The 20,204-nt window shown below is 39.0% G+C and overlaps 2 protein-coding genes across 10 annotated transcripts in view; one reads left to right on the top strand and one right to left on the bottom strand.

Moving 5' to 3' along the window:
* Positions 1-17,646, top strand: part of GGACT (gamma-glutamylamine cyclotransferase) — a 128,067-nt gene extending 110,421 nt beyond the window's left edge. For 3 of the 4 annotated variants that reach the window (XM_077158597.1, XM_077158598.1, XM_077158599.1), the window contains one exon: positions 17,101-17,646. In XM_077158597.1, coding sequence (XP_077014712.1) covers positions 17,115-17,585 — 471 coding nt within the window. In that variant the 5' untranslated portion in view covers positions 17,101-17,114 and the 3' untranslated portion in view covers positions 17,586-17,646. Of the gene's footprint in view, positions 1-15,647; positions 15,779-17,100 lie in introns of those variants that run through there. The other variant, XM_077158596.1, reaches the window with a different exon arrangement.
* A 1,510-nt stretch (positions 17,647-19,156) lies between these two features.
* The window catches only part of PCCA (propionyl-CoA carboxylase subunit alpha), a 626,991-nt gene continuing 625,943 nt past the window's right edge, over positions 19,157-20,204 (bottom strand). For 4 of the 6 annotated variants that reach the window (XM_077158594.1, XM_077158593.1, XM_077158592.1 and 1 more), the window contains one exon: positions 19,185-19,699. In XM_077158594.1, coding sequence (XP_077014709.1) covers positions 19,631-19,699 — 69 coding nt within the window. In that variant the 3' untranslated portion in view covers positions 19,185-19,630. Of the gene's footprint in view, positions 19,700-20,204 lie in introns of all 6 variants that reach the window. The other 2 variants (XM_077158589.1, XM_077158590.1) reach the window with 2 other exon arrangements.

The raw sequence follows: 20,204 nt of genomic DNA, 5'->3' as shown, positions 1-20,204 counted from the left end.
GTGTATGGCCCAGCCCAATGATGACGGATTGTAACCTTTTTATTGGAATCCTTGATAAACAGAATCAATTCAGATATGAAAACCATGGAAGCAAGAGGCTAGACATCGATGGAACCAAGAAGAGAGGGGAGAAACCAGGAGATGCCTCCATGTGCCTTGCCATTTGACAAAGGAGTGGAGAATAATCAGTAGCGGCCCAGAACACCAGTCTTTGGGGAGAAAGCATCACCTTGATAATACTTTGGTTTGGACATTTTTTCATCCTCGCAAGCCAATAAATTCTCATTGTTTAACCTGACCTATTTCATGGTATTTCAAGGAAATTAAAACAGGAAGGAAATCAGAAGGGATTCAAAATGGTTCACTACAAAAAGTCAAATATGAAAATAGGCATTATTGGAAGAATTGAGGGACAAAAAGAGATATGACTTACAAAGACCAAATAGCAAAATGGCAGAAGAAAGTCTTGCATTATCAGTAGTTACTTTAAATATCAGTGTACTAAATTCTCCAGTCAAAAAGAGAGACTGGCAAAATGGATGAAAAAGTATGACCCTACTATATGCTGTTTGCAAATGACTCATCTTAAATTCAAACACACAAGTAGGTTGAAAGTGAAAGGATGGGAAAAAATATACCATGCAAATAATTACCAAAAGCGAGTGGGGGTGGCTATATGGATTTCAGGTAAAATAAGACTTTAAGTAAAAAACTGTTAGGAGGGACAAGAAGGTCACTACAGACTGATAGATGGGTCCACGCAACAAGAAGACATATAATTATAAATATATATGTACTTAATGGCAAACCCCCAAAATATACAAAGCAAATACTTTCATGTGAAGGGAGAAATAAGAGTTCTACCTCAGTAGTAGGAGATTTCAATATACTGCTTCCAATAATGGATAGAACATGTAGACAGAAGATCGATGGGAAAGAGAAGGAATGAATGATACTTGAAACCAACTAGATCTAAAAGAGATATATAGAATATTCTACCCAACAGTAGTAGGATACACATACTTCTGAACTGCACATGGATGACTCCCCAGGAGAGTCACAAAACAAGTCTTAATAAATTCAAAGATGTTGAAATCATACAGTACTTATTCTCCAACCACAATGACACAAAACAAGAAATCAATAACAGAGAACCGAAAATGTCACAAATATGTGGAAATTAAACAATGCATTCTAAAACAAAGAATAAATCACAACATATCAAAATAATGGGATGCAGCACTGGCAGTGCTGAGAGGGAAATGTATACCTCTAAATGCTTACACTAAAAAAGAATGTGGAGAGGGGGCCAAGATGGCAGCTTAGCAAGGTGTGGGATTTAGTTTGTCCTCCAGAGCAGCTATTAAATAGCCAGGAACAATACAGAACAACTGCTAGGGCCAGTGACTGGACACACAGCGTATACCAGTCTAGACCAGCTGGACCGGTTGCAAGCCCACCCAGAACCATGAGTTCCCCAAGCTGCAGCAGCTGGTGCCCTTCCCCCACAGGCTGCTTCCCAGAGGGGAAAGAGATTACCAGCAACAGGGGCTGAGTGCAACCAAACTCCAACTGTGGAATTAATTAACAAATTCTGACTTCTAAAAACAGACCCCCAGCTCAGCTGAACCTCAAGTAAAAGCAGACATCACTGGGTTTTGCCCCAGCGCAGAGGGGGCAGGGCTGATGGAAAAGAAAAAAAAAAAAACAGGTTTTTTTTGGATCTGAAAAGGTCTGGGCCCTGAAGGAAAGGAGGGAGCATTTAGGACCTGGAGATACACAGAGCAACATACCAACTTAAGCTCTTGATTGGCAAACCTGAGGAACGGGAATCGGCTCTGAAAAGGATTTTTCTCTTGCGTTTTGGTGGCTGTGTTTCTATGGCTTGACTGCTCTTTGGATACAGCTGCAAGGCTTCTCAGGCACCACTGTCCCCAGGCATAGGCAGAATTAAGTTGTTTGAGTGTTTGGAGCCTCTGCCTTCCCTACGAGAGGGGTGGGGCTCAGCTCAGGTGGAATCCCTCCCTCAAGGAGTTCAGAACTCAGGATCTGGAAAAGTGAAACAATTAAAACCAGACTACAACCTCTCTGATGTCTCCATGTCCCCAGCAGGGAGAGTCTGCTGAAGTTAAAGGTACCACAGCACCTTATGCTAGTAGTGGGAACTTCAGGCAGACAAATGGGCAGGATAGAAAAGCAGAGAGCCCAGAGGCTTCATTGGAAAGCCTTTCAATCTTCTGGGTCTCAACATCAGGGAAAACTGTTGCAGTTGACTCTTTTCTCCTGAAAGGAGGCCAGTTTGGTCTGAGAAAATCTGGTTGGGGTCTGTAATACCTAAGTAGACATTCCTAAGTGGAGAAAAAGGCACCATACGGCAGGGCAAGAAACAAGACAACAAGATCTGAAAAATTCTCCTCTGTTCAACAAAACCTAAGTGAGAGGTCCAGAATCAGCTGAACTGAAAGGAACACATAGACAACAAAGGCATCCAGCAAGAATTCCCAGGTAAAAAAAAAGTGAAAACAATCTCCAGAATAAACTAATTAAGGAAATTAAATGCCTAGATGCCAGCAAAACATAACAAATCATACTAGGAAAATTGAAGACATGGCCCAGTCAAAGAAACAAACCAACAATTCAAATGACATACAGGAGCTGAAACAATTAATTAGAATGTACAAACAGACATGGAAAACATCATCAAAAATCAAATCAGTGAATTGAGGGAGGACATAAAGAAGGCAAGGAATGAACAAAAAGAAGAAACTGAAAGTCTGAAAAAACAAATCACAGAACTTATGAGAATGAAAGGCACAGCAGAAGAGATGAAAAAAACAATGGAAACCTGCAATGTCAGATTTCAAGAGGCAGAAGAAAGGATGGGTAAACTGGAGGACAAGACATCTAAAATCCAACAAGCAAAAAATACATATGGAGAGAAAGGAAAATATGAGCAGGGACTCAGGGAATTGAATGACAACATGAAGCGCATGAATATACATGTTGAGAGTGTCCCCGAAGGAGAAGAGAAGGGAAAAGGAGGAGAAAAAATAATGGAGAAAATTACCACTGAAAATTTCCCAACTCTTATGAAAGATTTAAAATTACAGATCCAAGAAGTGCAGTGTACCCCAAAGAGAACATATCCAAATAGATGTACTCCAAGACATTTACTAATCATAATGTCAGAGGTCAAAGAGAAAGAGAGAATCTTGAAAGCAGCAAGAGAAAAGCAATCCATCACATACAAAGCGTTAGGTCAGGGGAACAAGGAAGAGCACTGCAACGCAAGCCGTGGAAACTGTGTCACCCTCCCACCATGGCTGCTGGGACAAAAAAATGAACCATTACAATAAAAGCATTTGCAAAATGCCACCTGACTCACATTTTGCTTAATGTGCCGCCCCTTCTGGGAATCACCTGACCCCCTTGCTAAAAAACCCTGCCCATGCCAAGACCCACGTGCGGACTCACCACTCTCCATCTTGGGTTTGGTAAGCTCTGCCCGGGAGCGCAGCAGTAAAACAGGCTCTGTTTTAACCACTTTAAATTTCCTGGTCTATTTTCTTTCTTTCTCACTCTCTCGACTCCTAAACCTTTCACGAAGGAAGCCCAATAAGATTGCATAGATTCATCAGCAGAAACCATGGAGGCGAGAAGACAGTGGGATGATATATTTAAACTACTAAGAGAGAAAAACTGCCAACCAAGAATTCTATACCCAGCAAAATTGTCCTTCAAAAATGAGGGAGAAATTAAAACATTTTCAGGCAAAAAATCACTGAGAGAATTTGTGACCAAGAGACCAGCTCTGCAAGAAATACTAAAGGGAGCACTAGAGACAGATATGAAAACACAAAAGAAAGCGGTGTGGAAAGAGTGTAGAAAGAAGGAAAATTAGATATGACATATAAAATCCAAAAGGCAAAATGGTAGAGGAAAGTACTACCCAAACAGTAATAACACTAAATGTTAATGGATTGAACTCCCCAATCAAAAGACATAGAATGGCAGAATGGATTAAAAAACAGGACCCATCTATATGCTGTCTACAGGAGACACATCTTAGACCCAAAGATAAACATAGGTTGAAAGTGAAAGGTTGGGAAAAGATATTTCATGCAAATAACAACCAGAAAAGAGCAGGAGTAGCTATACTAATATCCAACAATTAGACTTCAAATGTAAAACAGTTAAAAGAGACAAAGAAGGATACCATGTACTAATAAAAGGAGCAATTCAACATGAAGACATAAGAATCATAAATATTTATGCACCAAACCAGAGTGCTCCAAAATATGTGGCAAACATTGAAAAGAGAAATAGACACATCTACCATAATAGTTAGAGACTTCAATTCCCCACTCTCATCAATGGACAGAACATCTAGACACAGAGGATCAATAAAGAAACAGAGAATTTGAATATTACAATAAATGAGCTAGACTTAACAGGCATTTATAGGACATTATACCCCACAACAGCAGGATACACATTTTTCTCAAGTGCTCATGGATCATTCTCAAAGATAGACCATATTCTGGGTCACAAAGCAAGTCTCAATAAATTTAAAAAGATTGAAATCATACAAAACACTTTCTCAAATCATAAAGGAATGAAATTGGAAGTCAATAATAGGCAAAGCGCCAGAAAATTCACAAATATATGGCAGCTCAACAACACACTCTTAAACAACCAGTGGGTCAAGGAAGAAATTACAAGAGAAATCAGTTAATATCTCGAGGCACGTGAAAATGAAAACACAACATATCAAAACTTAGGGACGCAGCAAAGGCAGTTCTAAGAGGGAAATTTATTGCCCTAAAATGCCTATATCAAAAAAGAAGAAAGGGCAAAAATTCAGGAATTAATTGTCCACTTGGAAAGACTAGAGAAAGAACAGCAAACTAACCCCAAAGCAAGCAAAAGGAAAGAAATAACAAAGATTAGAGCAGAAATAAATGAAATTGAGAACATGAAAACAATAGAGAAAATCAATAAAACCAGAAGCTGGTTCTATGAGAAAATCAATAAGATTGATGGACCCTTAGCAAGATTGACAAAAAGAACAGACAGGATGCAAATAAATAAGATCAGAAATGGAAGAGGAGACATAACCACTGACCCCACAGAAATAAAAGAGGTAATAACAGGATACTATGAACAACTTTATGCTAATAAATACAAAAATGTAGATGAAATGGACAACTTCCTAGAAAAGCATGAACCACCAAGTTTGATTCGAAAGAAATAGATGACCTCAACAAAGCAAACACAAGTAAAGAAATTGAATCAGTCATTAAGAAGCTTCCCAAAAAGAAAAGTCCAGGACCAGACAGCTTCACATGTGAATTCTAGCAAACATTTCAGAAAGCATTGGTACCAATCCTGCTCAAACTCTTTAAAAAAAATTGAAGTGGAGGGAAAGCTACCTAATTCATTCTATGAAGTCAACATCACCCTCATACCAAAACCAGACAAAGATATTACAAAAAAAGAAAACTACAGACCAGTCTCTCTAATGAATGTAGATGCAAAAATCCTCAACAAAATTCTAGCAAATTGAATCCAACAACACATTAAAAGAATTATACATAATGACCAAGTAGGATTCATCCCAGGTATGCAAGGATGGTTCAACATGAGAAAATCAATTAATGTAATACACCATATCAACAAATCAAAGCAGAAAAATCACATGATCATCTCAATTGATGCAGAGAAGGCATTTGACAAAATTCAACATCCTTTCCTGTTGGAAACACTTCAAAGGATAGGAATACAAGGGAACTTCCTTAAAATGATAAAGGGAATATATGAAAAACCCACAGCTAATATCATCCTCAATGGGGAAAAATTGAAAACTTTCCTCCTAAGATCAGGAACAAGACAAGGATCTCCACTATCACCATTGTTATTCAACATCGTGTTGGAAGTTCTAGCAAGAGCAATTACACAAGAAAAAGAAATACAAGGCATCAAAATTGGAAAGGAAGAAGTAAAACTCTCACTATTTTCAAATGATATGCTACTATATGTCAAAAACCCTGAAAAATCCACAGCAAAACTACTCTAGAGCTAATAAATGAGTACAGCAAAGTGGCAGGTTACAAGATCAACACTCAAAAATCTGTAGTGTTTCTATACACTAGTAATGAACAATCTGAGGGGGAAATCAAGAAACGAATTCCATTTACAATTGCAACCAAAAGAATAAAATATTTAGGAATAAATTTAACTAAAGAGACAAAAGACCTATACACAGAAAACTACAAGAAATTGTTGAAAGAAATCACAGAAGACCTAAATAGATGGAAGGGCATACCGTGTTCATGGATTAGAAGACTAAATATAGTTAAGATGTCAATTCTACCTAAATTGATTTACAGATTCAATGCAATACAAATCAAAATCCCAACAACTTACTTTTCAGAAATAGAAAAACCAATAAGCAAATTTATCTGGAAGGACAGGGTGCCCCAAATTGCTAAAAGTATCTTGAGGAAAAAAAACAAAGCTGGAGGTCTCACGCTGCCTGACTTTAAGGCATATTATGAAGCCACAGTGGTCAAAACAGCATGGTACTGGCATAAAGATAGATATATTGACCAATGGAATCGAATAGTGTTCAGATATAGACCCTCTCGTCTATGGACATTTGATCTTTGATAAGGCAGTCAAGCCAACTCACCTGGGACAGAACAGTCTCTTCAATAAATGGTGCCTGGAGAACTGGATATCCATATGCAAAAGAATGAAACAGGACCCGTATCTCACACCCTATACAAAAGTGAACTCAAAATGGATCAAAGATCTAAACATTAGGTCTAAGACCATAAAACAGTTAGAGGAAAATGTAGGGAAATATCTTACAAATCTTATAATTGGAAGCGGTTTTATAGACCTTACACCTAAAGCAAGAGCACTGAAGAAAGGAAGAAATAAATGGGAACTCCTCAAAATTAAACACTTTTGTGCATCAAAGAACTTCATCAAGAAAGTAAAAAGACAGCCTACACAATGGGAGACAATATTTGGAAACGACATATCAGATAAAGGTCTAGTATTCTGAATTAATAAAGAGATTGTTCAACTCAACAACAAAAAGACAGCCAATCCAATTACAAAATGGGAAAAAGACTTGAACAGACACCTCTCAGAAGAGGAAATACAAATGGCCAAAAGGCACATGAAGAGATGTTCAACGTCCCTGGCCATTAGAGAAATGCAAATCAAAACCACAATGAGATATCATCTCATACCCACCAGAATGGCCATTATCAACAAAACAGAAAATGACAAGTGCTGGAGAGGATGTGGAGAAAGAGGCACACTTATTCACTGTTGGTGGGAATGTCAAATGGTGCAACCACTGTGGAAGGTAGTTTGGCGGTTCCTCAAAAAGCTGAATATAGAATTGCCATACGACCCAGCAATACCATTGCTAGGTATCTACTCAGAGGACATAAGGGCAAAGACACAAATGGACATTTGCACACCAATGTTTATAGCAGCATTATTTACATATGCAAGGAAATGGAAACAGCCAAAATGTCCATCAACAGATGAGTGCCTAAACAAACTGTGGTAGTTACATACAATGGAATATTATGCAGCTTTAAGACAGAATAAACTTATGAAGTATGTAACAACATAAATGGACCTTGAGAACATTATGCTGAGTGAGACTAGCCAAAAACTAAAGGACAAATACTGTATGGTCTCATTGATATGAACTAACATTAGTGAATAAACTTGGAATATGTCATTGGTAACAGAGACCATCAGGAGATAGAAATAGGGTTAGATATTGGGTAATTGGAGCTGAAGGGATACAGACTGTGCAACAGGACTGGATACAAAAACTCAGAAATGGACAGCACAATACTACTAACTGTAATATAATTATGTTAAAACACTGAATGAAAATGCATGTGAGAATGATAGAGGGAGGAGGGCTGAGGACATAAATGAAAATAGAAAGAAAGATAGATGATAAAGATTGAGATGGTATATTCTAGGAATGCCTAGAGTGTATAATAATAGTGAAATGTACAAGGTACAATTTTAAAAATGTTTTTGCATTTGGAAGAACAAAGGAATGTCATTATTGCAGGGTACTGAAAATAGATGGTAATATTTTAAAATGTCACCTTCTGTGTGAGACTAAAGCAAAAAATGTTTCTTACAAAATTTATATTTTGACTAGTGCATTTCCTAATATAACTTATGTAGATAGTTTGAACGCCATAAGTACTTGGAATCTCAGGTAAGACATGAGATTTTGCTTGTTTGTCCAGAGTTTGCCCCGATGAATCCCAGAGTGATTCGATCAGTGAGAGGAAAAGTATCTGCAAAGCCCCCTTCGGGGAGTGGTGAGAACGGGGAGAAATTCAACTTCCCCAAGTTGAATTCTTGATATTCTCACAAGCAGTGTGGACAACCAAAGCTATAGGCAGAGCCCCCACTCTTGGGGTTTGTTCATATGAAACATAACCCCACAAAGGATAGGTCAAGTCTACTTAAAATTTAGGCCTAAGAGTCACCCTCAAGAGAGCCTCTTTTGTTGCTCAGATGTGGTCCCTCTCTCCAGCCAACACAATGAGCAGTCTCACCACCCTAACCCTCTCTACTTGGGACGTGATTCCCAGGGGTGTGGACCTTCCTGGCAACATGGGACAGAGATCTTGGAATGAACGGAGACTCAGCATCAAGGGATTCAGAAATACCCTAGAATGAGCTGAGACTTAGCATCAAGGGATTGAGAAAACCTTCTCGACCAAAAGGGGGAAGAGGGAAATGAGACAAAGTGTCAATGGCTGAGAGATTCCAAACAGAGTCGAGAGGTTATCCTGGAGGTTACTCTTATGCATCAAGTAGATATCATCTTGTTATTCAAGATGTTATAGAGAGGTTGGAGGGAACTGCCTGAAAATGTAGAGCTGTGTTCCAGTAGCCATGTTTCTTGAGGATGATTGAATAATGATACAGCTTTCACAATGTGACTGTGTGATTGTGAAAACCTTGTGTCTGATGCTCCTTTTATCTCCCTTGTCAACAAAGGAGTAGAACATATGGAATAAAAAGAAATAATAGGGAGAACAAATGCTAAAATAAATTTAGTTTAAATGCTAGTGATCAATGACAGCAAGGGGTAAGGGGTATGGTATGTATAACTTTTTTTTCTGTTATCGTTTTATTTCTTTTTCTGTTACCTTTTTCTTTTTCTAAATCGATGCAAATGTTCTAAGAAATGATGAATATGCAACTAAGTGATGATATTGTGAATTACTGATTATGTATGTTGTTTTATTTTCTTTATTTTTTTAATTAATAAATAAATTTTTTTTAAAAAGAATTATACACCATGACCAAGTGGGGGTTATACCAGGAATGCAAGGATGGTTCAACACAAGAAAATCAATAATGTAATACAGCACGTTACCAAATCAAAGTGAAAAAATCATATGATCATCTCAATTGATGCTGAAAAATGATTTGACAAAATTCCGTATCTTTTCTGATAAAAACACTCCAAAAGATAGGGATCAAAGGTAACTGCCTCAATATGATAAAAAACTGATAGCCAGCATCATACTCAATGGACAGAGACTGAAAGCTTTCCCCCTAAGATCAGGTACAAGAAAATGATGCCCACTGTACCACTATTATTCAACATTGTGCTAGAAGTTCTAGCTAGAGCAATCAGGCAGGACAAAGAAATAAAAGGCATCCAAATTGGAAAGGAAGAAGTAAAACTCTCATCATTTGCCAATGATATGCTCCAGTATTTTAGAGCAGCTAGAAGTAAAAACCTAAAACTGTGAAACTGTAACCCTCGTGAAACTCTGAAATGTGTTCTACAACAAATTGTGGTGTTGTGCTTTGAAATTTATAGCTTTTTTGCATATGTTATTTTTCACAAAAACGCAAAAAAGTTATCAATAAAACAGAAAACAACAAGTGCTGGAGAGGGTGTGGAGAAAGAGGCACACTTATCCACTGTTGGTGGGAATGTCAAATGGTACAACCACTGGGGAAGGCAGTTTAATGGCTGTTCCTCAGGAAGCTAAGTATAGAATTGCCGTGTGACATGGCAATACCGTTGTTAGGTATCTACTCAGAGAACATGAGGGCAAAGACACAAATGGATATTTGCACACCAATGTTTATAGCAGCATTATTTACAATTGCCAACAGATGGAAAGAGCCCAAAGATCCATCAACAGATGACTGGCTAAACAAGCTGTGGTATATACATACGATGGAATATTATGCAGCTGTAAGACAGAATAAAGTTATGAATTATGTAATAACATGGATGGACCTTAAGGACATTATGCTGAGTGAGATTAGCCAGAAACAAAAGGACAGATATCGTATGGTCTCACTGATATGAACTAACATTAATGAATGAACTTGGATAATTTCAGTTAAAAACAGAGGTCATCAGGAGATAGAAATAGCGTGGATATTGGGTAATTGGAACTGAAGGGATACAGGTTGTGCAACGGGACTGATTGTAAAAATTCAGAAATGGATAGCACAATACTACCTAACTGTAATACAATAAGGTTAGAACACTGAATGAAGCTGAGTGTGAAAATGATACAGGGAGGAGGGCTGGGGGCACAAATGAAATCAGAAGGAAAGATAGATGATAAAGACTGATGGTATAATCTAGGAATCCCTAGCATATACAATGATAATGACTAAATGTACAAATTTTAAAATGTTTTGCATGAGGAAGAACAAAGGAATGTCAATAATGCAGGCTGTTGAAAACAGATGGTAATTAATATTTTAAAACTTTAACTTATGTGTGAGAAAAGCAAAAAATGTTTATTTGGTACAAAATTTATAATTTGACTAGTGCACTTCTTAATATAACTTATGTGGACAGCTTAACTGAACACCATAAGTACATGGAACCTTGAGGAGGGAATGAGATTTTGTAGGTTTGTCCAGAGTGATGCCTCAATAAATCCCAGAAGGATTTGAACAGTGAATAAAAAAAGTATTTGCTAAGTCCCCTTGTGGGAATGGTGAGAAAGGGGGAAAATTTAACTTCCCCAAGTAGAGAATTCTTGATATTCTCACAAGTGGTGGGGACAACAAAAGCAATAGGCTGAGCCCCCAATCTTGGGGTTTGTTCATATGAAACTTCACCCTGCAAAGGATAGGCTAAGCCTACTTAAAATTAGGCCTAAGAGTCACCCCCAAGAGAACCTCTTTAGTTGCTCAGATGTGGTTTCTCTCTCTCAGCCAACATGACAAGCAAACTCACTGCCCTCCCCCGCTCTCTACGTGGGACATGATTCCAGGGGTGTAAACCTTCCTGGCAACATGGGACAGAAATCCTAGAATGAGCTGTGACTCAGCACCAAGGGACTGAGAAAATCTTCTTGACCGAAAGGGGGAAGAGAGAAATGAGATAAAATAAAGTGTCAATAGCTGAGAGATTCCAAACAGAGTTGAGAGGTTATCCTGGAGTTTATTTTTATGCATTAAATAGATACCACCTTTTTAGTTAAGGTGTAACAGGGAGGCTGGAGGGAACTGCTTGAAAATGTAGAGCTGTGTTCCAGTAGCCATATTTCTTGAAGATGATTGTATAATGATATAGCTTTCACAATGTGACTGTGCGATTGTGAAAACCTTGCATCTGATGCTTCTTTTATCTACCTCATGGACAGATTAGTAAAACATGGATTAAAAATAAATAATAGGGGGAACAAATGTTAAAATAAATTTAGTAGATTCAAATGCTAGTGATCAAATGAAAGAGAGGGGTAAGGGGTATGGTATGTATGAATTTTTTTCTGTTTTCTTTATTTCTTTTTCTGAATTGATGCAAATGTTCTAAGAAATGATCATGATGATGAATATACAAGTATGTGATGAAAAAAAGAATGTTCATATTGAATGTTGATTGGTTTTATCAATAAAAACTAAAAAAAAATTTCTGAAGGAAAATTTTTCTAGAATTTTCTACCCAATCATACTATTAATCAAGAGAAAGATAGAAAAAGCTTCAACAAAATGAGGGAGATATCCAAGAAGGGGAATGTTGAGGCACTAACACAGGGGAGAGGCAAAGGGACGTCCTAGATGATGGCCAAGGGAGAGCCTGATGACAGTGACACCACAGACCCAGACGAGAGTAGAAGACAGAAGGCTTTAGGAGAAATGTCTCCAGGGAGAAATAGAATAAATGATCGAATGTTAGTCATGCTGAAAGGGTTTTTATAGTTCAGAAAATCTGAAGTTGAATTACTGTCATAGAAACCTGAGCAAAAGTGGGGGAAGAAGAGGTGGGCTGAGGAAGTAAAGCAATTTTAATTCCAGGAAAAATAAAAAGTTGTCCAAGAAAGGAAATTTAATCATAGTACATTATGTGTCTTAGCTAAGAGTAGTATTTACATAGTTCTAAAACTGAAATGAATATGGTTTTAACCCAAAATTGTGATTTAAGTATATTAGGAGGATGGTGGAAGAGTGTGCATGTTTACTTGAGGGTGAGTAGGAGAGCCGAGTGTTTGGCTTCTATAATAAAAGCTAACATTTGGTGAGGGCTTGCTAAGAGTGTCCAGATCATTGTACATGTATTCACTCAGTCTTCACAGTCATCCTCTGAGCCAGGTTACTATTATTTATATCATTTATAATATATAATAATATTTATTATAAATGCTAAGGAAACTGAGACACAGAGAGTATAAGTAGTTATTTAAGTTACATCATTAATGAGTGGTAGAGTCAGGATTTCAAACCAGGCAATTTGATTCTAAAGTCTGCACTTTTAATCATTATGCTCTCCTACTTTGGAGGTAGGAAGGTGTGCTGGTTTGAAAGGATTAATGTGCCCTAGAAAAGCCATGTTTTAATCCTAACCCCATTTTGTAAAGGCAGTTGTTTCTTCTAATCCTTATCCAGTACTACAGGTCGGAAACTTGATTAGGTTATCTCCACAGAGATGTGACTCAATCAGTTATGGGTATTAAACTTGATTAGATGGAGAGATGTCTCCACCCATCCCCGGTGGGTCTGGATTACTTGACTGGAATCCTTCAAAAGAGGAAGCATTTTGGAAAAGGTTTGAGATCTGAGAGAGTGCCAGAATGACATGAACAACATACCATGAGAAGCAGAGAGTCCAGCAGCCTTTAGAGATAAACAAGTAGAACACCCCCAGGGGAACTTCATGAAGCAAGAGGCCTGGAGAGGAAGCTAGCAGACGTTGTAATGTTTGCCACGTGCTTTTCCAGTTGAGAGAGAAACCTTGAACTTCATCGGCCTTTCTTGAGTAAAGATTATTTCTTGTTGGTGCCTTAATTTGGACATTTTTATAGACTTGCTTTAATTGGGATATTTTCATGCCCTTAGAACTGTAAACCTGCAACTTATTAAATTCTCCCTTTTTAAAAGTCATTCCATTTCTGGTATAGTGCATTCCAGCAGCTAGCAAACTAGAACAGAAGGCAAGACAAAATTTAAACCATAAAGAGGTAGCAGTATAAGTAACAACATGAGGTAAAACAAATGCAGTATCTAAAAGGAATAATAAGTGTTGCTCCAGGGAGTGAGGAGGCGTAGGGAATTCTTCTTTTTTCCTGAAAAGCTATTTGACTTTTAAAATTATGAATAGTGTTACTTTATACTTTTTAATAAAGGTAGGGAAGGAGGAATAAAGCAGGAACCAGGGATCTGGAGAACTGGTTTCCAGTTCTGACTGGTACTACCTAGCTGTGTGTTCTGAGATAATCATTCACCTGAGATTCAGCTTCCTCTTCTATAGCTGTTTAGACTGGATGATTTCAAAGTTCTCTTCCAGCTCAACATTCTGGCTATGAACAAGACAAGAAAATGACTTAATGAAGAAGTACTTAAAAAAAAAAAAAAGCAGGATGATGTGATAGGGACAGAAGGAGGGAGACAGGAGCAGACCAGAGAGAACTGAGACTGAAGGATCCAAGGCAGGAATGCATGTGTGTCCTAGGAATTGAGGGTCAGTCAGGTGGCTGCAGGAAGCTGATGTGGGGATGCACACGTGTTCCAGGGATGGAGTTTTGGAGAGTGGCTGCAGTAAAGTGAGGTGGGAGAGGTCAACAGGGAACTGAAAGGGGAAGTTGGAAAACTCGGAGCAGACTGATAAGACTCCTCTGGCAGTGCTGTTAAGAATTAGCTGCAGGGAGCCCAGTTAGAAGACTGGTGCATCAACCCTTGGGCAGAGTAGCAGTGGTAGGAGGGGTAAGAAATGGTCCTGCCAAGTTATGACTGGGATTGACAAGTCCTTCGAGAAGAGTGGATGCAGGGCCGTGGGACTGCGTAGTCAGGCATGACTTCTTCTAGATGGATGGGCTCTGGAGCTGCGCATGCCAAATCGAAATTTACCATCAGTTTCTTGGTTTTCATCCTCCTGTGGGCCTCTCTGCCACTGTTGTCTTCTTGACCCACTGCTCAGACAGTGCCTCCTCTGTCCCCGACACTTGCAACAAACATGCTCTGAGGTTTCCTCCTTGCTGTTCTTCTGTCTCTTCTCTCAAGACTCTCACTGTCCACTACTTCTACTCTCACTTCAATCATTTTATCATTCTTACTTCAAACCCATTTCTCTGTCCTCTATGCCTGCTACTGACCTCCCCCTCCATTCTCTGTCATATGGGCTTCAGACCCCGTACTCTGTGGGCAGCCATGTCCTGTCAACTTAACTCTAAAGCACCTACATCTTTCTTCTGCACCACCTTATCCCAGGTTCTCCTTAATTCACACCTGGACTTTCATATCTGAGGCATTTCCCGCACCAGTTCCCCTCTGACCTCCCCATCCCCGCTGTCATCAGGATCACTGTAAATGAAGCTCACACCATGTCTCTTCCCTGTTCAAGGTGTCCACATGCTATCAAATGTCCCTCCACCACAGGCCCTCAGTGTCCTCCTCATACATAGTGCCCAGTAAGTCTGATATTTTTCCCAATGCCCAATTTTTCCTAGTGCAACTCCCCCAAAACCTATGAAATACTTAACTTCCCAGAGGTGAATGACAGAGACTGAAAAGGCAGTGGAAAGGAGGAGCCGGGTGAGCAAGGAGTTATCAGCAATCATGGAGGTCTGTGTGGCTGCCCATCAGTACCAAATTTCTCTGAAGAGGTGAAGCAAGGCTGAGTCCCTTACTATACATGTCCAAACTGACCCTTATTTTGCTAAGAAAAATGAAGTCCTGTGAATTAATGTGACTTGTTCAATGCCCATGTATCTAATGGTGGCAGAGCTCTCTTGGCACATACATTGTCGAGGGGGTGTCACCCACAGATGTTTCTGGTTAAGGTTGGCTACTGCTGGTGGGCAGATGCATCTTTTGTTTACTGCACAGGAGGTCCCATGTCCAAAGCATATCTCAAAGAAGCCTGCCACAAGGCTTTTATTAAAAGTAACATTGGGTCAATGGGGCAGTGAAATGCAAGGCTTTGAAGAGTACATCTCTCTCCCCTTTTGAACTTTTATTTCCATTTTTGTTTGAGTCCTTTTTATACAAATCACTTTTATCAGTTATGTAAGAAAAAAGTCTGTGGCCCAGACACAGGTAAGTAGCAATTATTTACCTTCACATCTGAGCCAAGGTCACTGCAGTGAGTCACAGTGAAGCATTATTACCCTCTGAGACCTTGAAAAAGGAAACACCAATAGGTACAATTATTAAAGTGTTACTGGTCATACTGCCAGGACCAGAATGTAAATTCAGTACTGAGATCTGAATTATCACTGTGGCTGGATTACAGGTGATTATAAAAATGTATATTATTATTTATCATCCTTATTTCTAAGTTTTCTATAGTAAGTATTAATGTAATTTTAAAATAATTTTTTTTAAATATTGGAAACTGCTCTGGAAAATGGCAGTTTTACAGGACTTCATCTGACAAACAACTGTGTTCTTAAAATGAGTGCCCTTTTCCAGAGAAACAGCTATAATGGGTGGTTGGATTTCTAGGAACCTCAGAGCCCTACCACACAATGACCAAGATCAGTGAGGTTCTTGGGTGATACTGGTGCTAGGAGTAGAGGTGTGCTCAGGTAGGGTGGGGATCTGGTGGAGGCCACTGCTGGGCTTTGGGCAACACTTCTGGTCTTAAGCTGCTACCATTGGGGTAAGGTGGTGTTGCAGTTCCAGGGTGTGAGGGAAAGTAGGTCTACTCTGTGGCTGGGGCAGTTACATGGTAAGTTGTGTGTTTCTGAAGAAAGGATTGTTTAGGTCAAATTAAGATTTGAAAAAGTACCTATTCTTAAAGTTGTGAAAATACCCAAGTTCAGCTGTGGCTCCAATGCTGAGGCTCCAAAGGGCTATGTTTAATGGGTCTCTGTGACACTCACATCAGATGTATGAAATGGAATCTTCCAATGAGGAATCTAAGTCCATCCAGGAGGAGCAGGGGGCAGGTGGCATCTTCCTGGCGCAGAAGTGTATGTGCCACATGTGTTCCTGTGACTTAGAGAATCCAATTCAACATTGTGAGGATACCTGGATCCCAAGGAGAAAAGCAGGGTCATCTCCAAGCTTTCTACAATACATACAAGATTTTAAAGTATTTCTCCCTTTCTCTAGACCAGGGGTTAGCAAACCATGACCCACAGAACAAACCCAGCATGGTGCCTAACTTTTTTTTTTTTTGGCATGGGCAGACTCTGGGAATCGAACCTGGGTCTCCAGCATGGCAGGCAAAATTCTGCCACTGAGGGTGCCTTATTTTTGTGCAGCCACAAGTTAGGAATGATTTTTAAATTTTGAAGTGGTTGGCAAAAATTAAAAGATGAATTATTTCATGAATGTGAAAATCAGATGAAGTTCAAATTTCAGTGTCCATAGATAAAAAGTTTTATTGGAGCACAGGCATGCTCATTCATTTACTTATCCCTATGGCCACTTTTGTGCTATAGCAGCAGAGTTGAAGTCATTTTCAAAGAGACCATATGGCCTAAAAAATCTAAAATATTTACTCTCTGGCCTTTATAGACAATGTTTGCCAACCCCAACTTCAGACTAAAGCTTTGTTCTTTGACATGTATAATATGTACCAGTCTGTATTTTCTTTCTCATTTGTAGCATCTCTAGCCAAAATGGCTCAAGTCTTTGTGTATGGGACTCTTAAGAGAGGACAGCCCAACCACCAGGTCATGCTGGACTGTACCAATGGCTATGCAGCATTCCGAGGCCAGGGCCGCACAGAGGAAACATATCCTTTGGTGATTGCTGGGGAGCATAATATTCCGCGTCTGCTGAACATCCCAGGGAAGGGGTACCATGTGGCTGGAGAGATCTATGCCGTTGATGACCAGATGCTGCAATTCCTTGATGAATTTGAAGGCTGCCCAGACATGTATCAGCGCACTCCAATGAGGATTGAAGTCCTCGAGTGGGAAGGTAAATGCAGCACCCCTGAGGAGACACCAGCTGCTAACAGGATCGTGCAGTGCTTCGTATACAGCACGGCTACCTACTCACCAGAGTGGGTTCACCTCCCATACCACGACAATTACGATTCTCAGGGGAAGCATGGGCTTCGTTATAATCCACGGGAAAACAGATGAAAAATGGAAAGGAACACTCATCAGTCAGTTGACAAATATAGCCCTGGTGATTATAAGATTACCTCATCTTAATCTGTACTCATTGAATGCAAAAGCATCATAATGCCCTTTAAACAAATGATTGTAAAACTCAGTCTTGTGAGGGGAAAAAAAAGCTCTTTCGGTGGAGGCTAATATTTTTACAAATAATTTTGACATACTAGTAACCCTCTGAGCTATCATACTGCTTTACTGTAGCTGCTTAAAGAGCATTGTGATCTTGAATGTATGTGATAAGAAAAATTCTAGGTTTTAAATCTCCTAAATGGCATTTAAAAATGGCATTTTTCTTTCTTTGTTTTGCTTTAATCTGAAGATAACATTTAAAATGAAGGTAAAGACTCTGCATTTAACCTATATTTTAGCAGTCTTACTATATTGATTCTGGCCTGCAGTACCTAGAAAAAAACTTTTTTTAAACAAAAGCTGATTTTGGATAGCTCAAGGTAGCAAAAAAGATCCTCAAGAAAAAATATGCCATGTTTTGAAGCACATATATATACAGAGGATCATTTTTTATAATTTTTAGATCAAGCTTATACAGAGACCCTTGTAAAATCCTTTAAAATTAAATGAGATATTTTGGGAAATAAAATATGTGTTGATGCTATTTTTGGTTCCTTTTGGGTGCATTTATTTGATAGGTTTTTTTCATTCCAAGCTAGCAAAATAATGAACACCCACTCGTTGATAGATATGGCTGAGCACCCTTGATTTCAAACAGAAGTTTATACAAGCACAGATCTCAGAACCAAGGCACCATCACCGACTACCACAGGGAACAACATTTGGGGATGGGCCTTTCAGAGAAGAACCAACACATTAGTAATTTGTTCTTCAGGCCTGACAGAAAGCTTAGCTTCCAAATACAAATAGCACTTAAAATAATTTTAGCAAGGCACGAAGTATCAATTACTACCCACCTCCATCTGATATTTTGTCAGCCGAGATTCAAATCAGCACACAATTCTTTGCTTCTGCTTACCAGCAAGTATGAAACATATTCCAAGAATTTCAGAACCAAATGAAAATGCAGCTGCTGATCCTTAGTAACCTTGTTCTCTGCTGGGAAATTTCACATATTTTTCAACTTAATGGTAGATTGTGATAACTAACTGCATCTGGCACAAATACATGATCATTATTTTTAGACTTGTTTTTTTCTTAATTGGAAACTTGCTTCACAAAAAGACAAGGATGATATCAGCTGATGAGCTTGTGGTAGCACCACACACTACTGTTTTGTGAGTGAGGGAGACGAGAAGAGCACGTCTTGAACTCCCTGGTCTGTGGGGAAGGAGAAGGTAGTGCATGCGGCCATTCCCCAGGAAGAGATCTCTGACATGCTTTTCCTCAGAATAGTTCTGGTGGCAACCACACAAGTAAGTCAGAGCTCCCTAAGGTGACACTCCAGAGGATTTGACTTAGATCCAAGGCTACACTCATTTAAAGCTGCAAAATGAACGGGTTTTTCAAAATAATTATATGTGCTGTATGGTTTTTAAGAAATTAATAATCAGAAATAGGAGTTAGGTCATTAATTATGGTAGAATTAAGGTAAGCAGATCATAAAATGGCAAATGCTAACTTAGTGATATTAGAGGCAGAGGGCTGGAATTTATATAATTTTTAAAAATGGATCATGATACTAGTATTTAAAGTCTACTGGCACAGACTGTATCCTCTTGTGTACATTGTCTTCATTCAAATAAAAGGGCAAACTAATATTTAGACAAATCATCAGTTTTATTGATTTAATTTTGACACTAGGAAATCTCACAGCAGAAGTACAAATCATATGTACAAGTATTTATATCAATAAAAATTTCCATTGGTGATTTTTTGGCAGAATGTTGGTTTTGACTATATGTGGAATAAATATGACCATGTAAAAAAATCTGCTGCACAGGAGTTTTCCTGTAAAATGCCTGAATAAATTGAGTGTGAAAGAATAATCATAAAAATGACTAATTAAATTGGGTGATGACGGAATGGCTATAAATACTTCATTCCAGTTCCATGAGCAGATCTCCTTCTCCAACTGTGTCTCCAGCTTTACAATGCACAGATTTCACCTTGAATTTAAAATTAAAAAAAAAAAAAAAAAGAGGGGAGAGAAAGAATTAATTATTATAACCTGAAGGGAGGCACTCTCCAAACTGTTCCTGAAAATAAAGAGACAGTCTCTGCAGGCTCCACTGGAGCACACTGGGGACTTCCTCACAAAGAGGCCGTGACCTTCCTCTCTCTTTCTCTCTTGTCCTTGTTAGCCTGAACAGTTTGTGGTTGGCAGGCAGTGATGGGAGTTGGGTTGCAGTTTGCCTCTACTACACTGATGCCTGTCTGGGTGCCCCTCCTTGGCCTGGTCACCACAAATAAATTTCATTTCATTTTGGGGAGACAGACCATGCATGACACCAACCAAGGCCATGGCTCTAAGACTGCAATCTCTATTGTAAACGGATGGTATCGCTCTCTGCCACAGCACACGGTGTCCCCATGGCTCGATTCCACTTTTCAGACAAGGCCACAACCAGCCTTTGCGGCTCCCATCACCCACCTCCCACACTCCTCATCATA

This window comes from Tamandua tetradactyla, chromosome 4 (assembly GCF_023851605.1).
Source record: "Tamandua tetradactyla isolate mTamTet1 chromosome 4, mTamTet1.pri, whole genome shotgun sequence".
NCBI classification, from domain to species: domain Eukaryota; kingdom Metazoa; phylum Chordata; class Mammalia; order Pilosa; family Myrmecophagidae; genus Tamandua; species Tamandua tetradactyla.
Note: the sequence above shows the minus strand (reverse complement) of the source record. Positions and strands in the feature narration are given on the sequence as shown.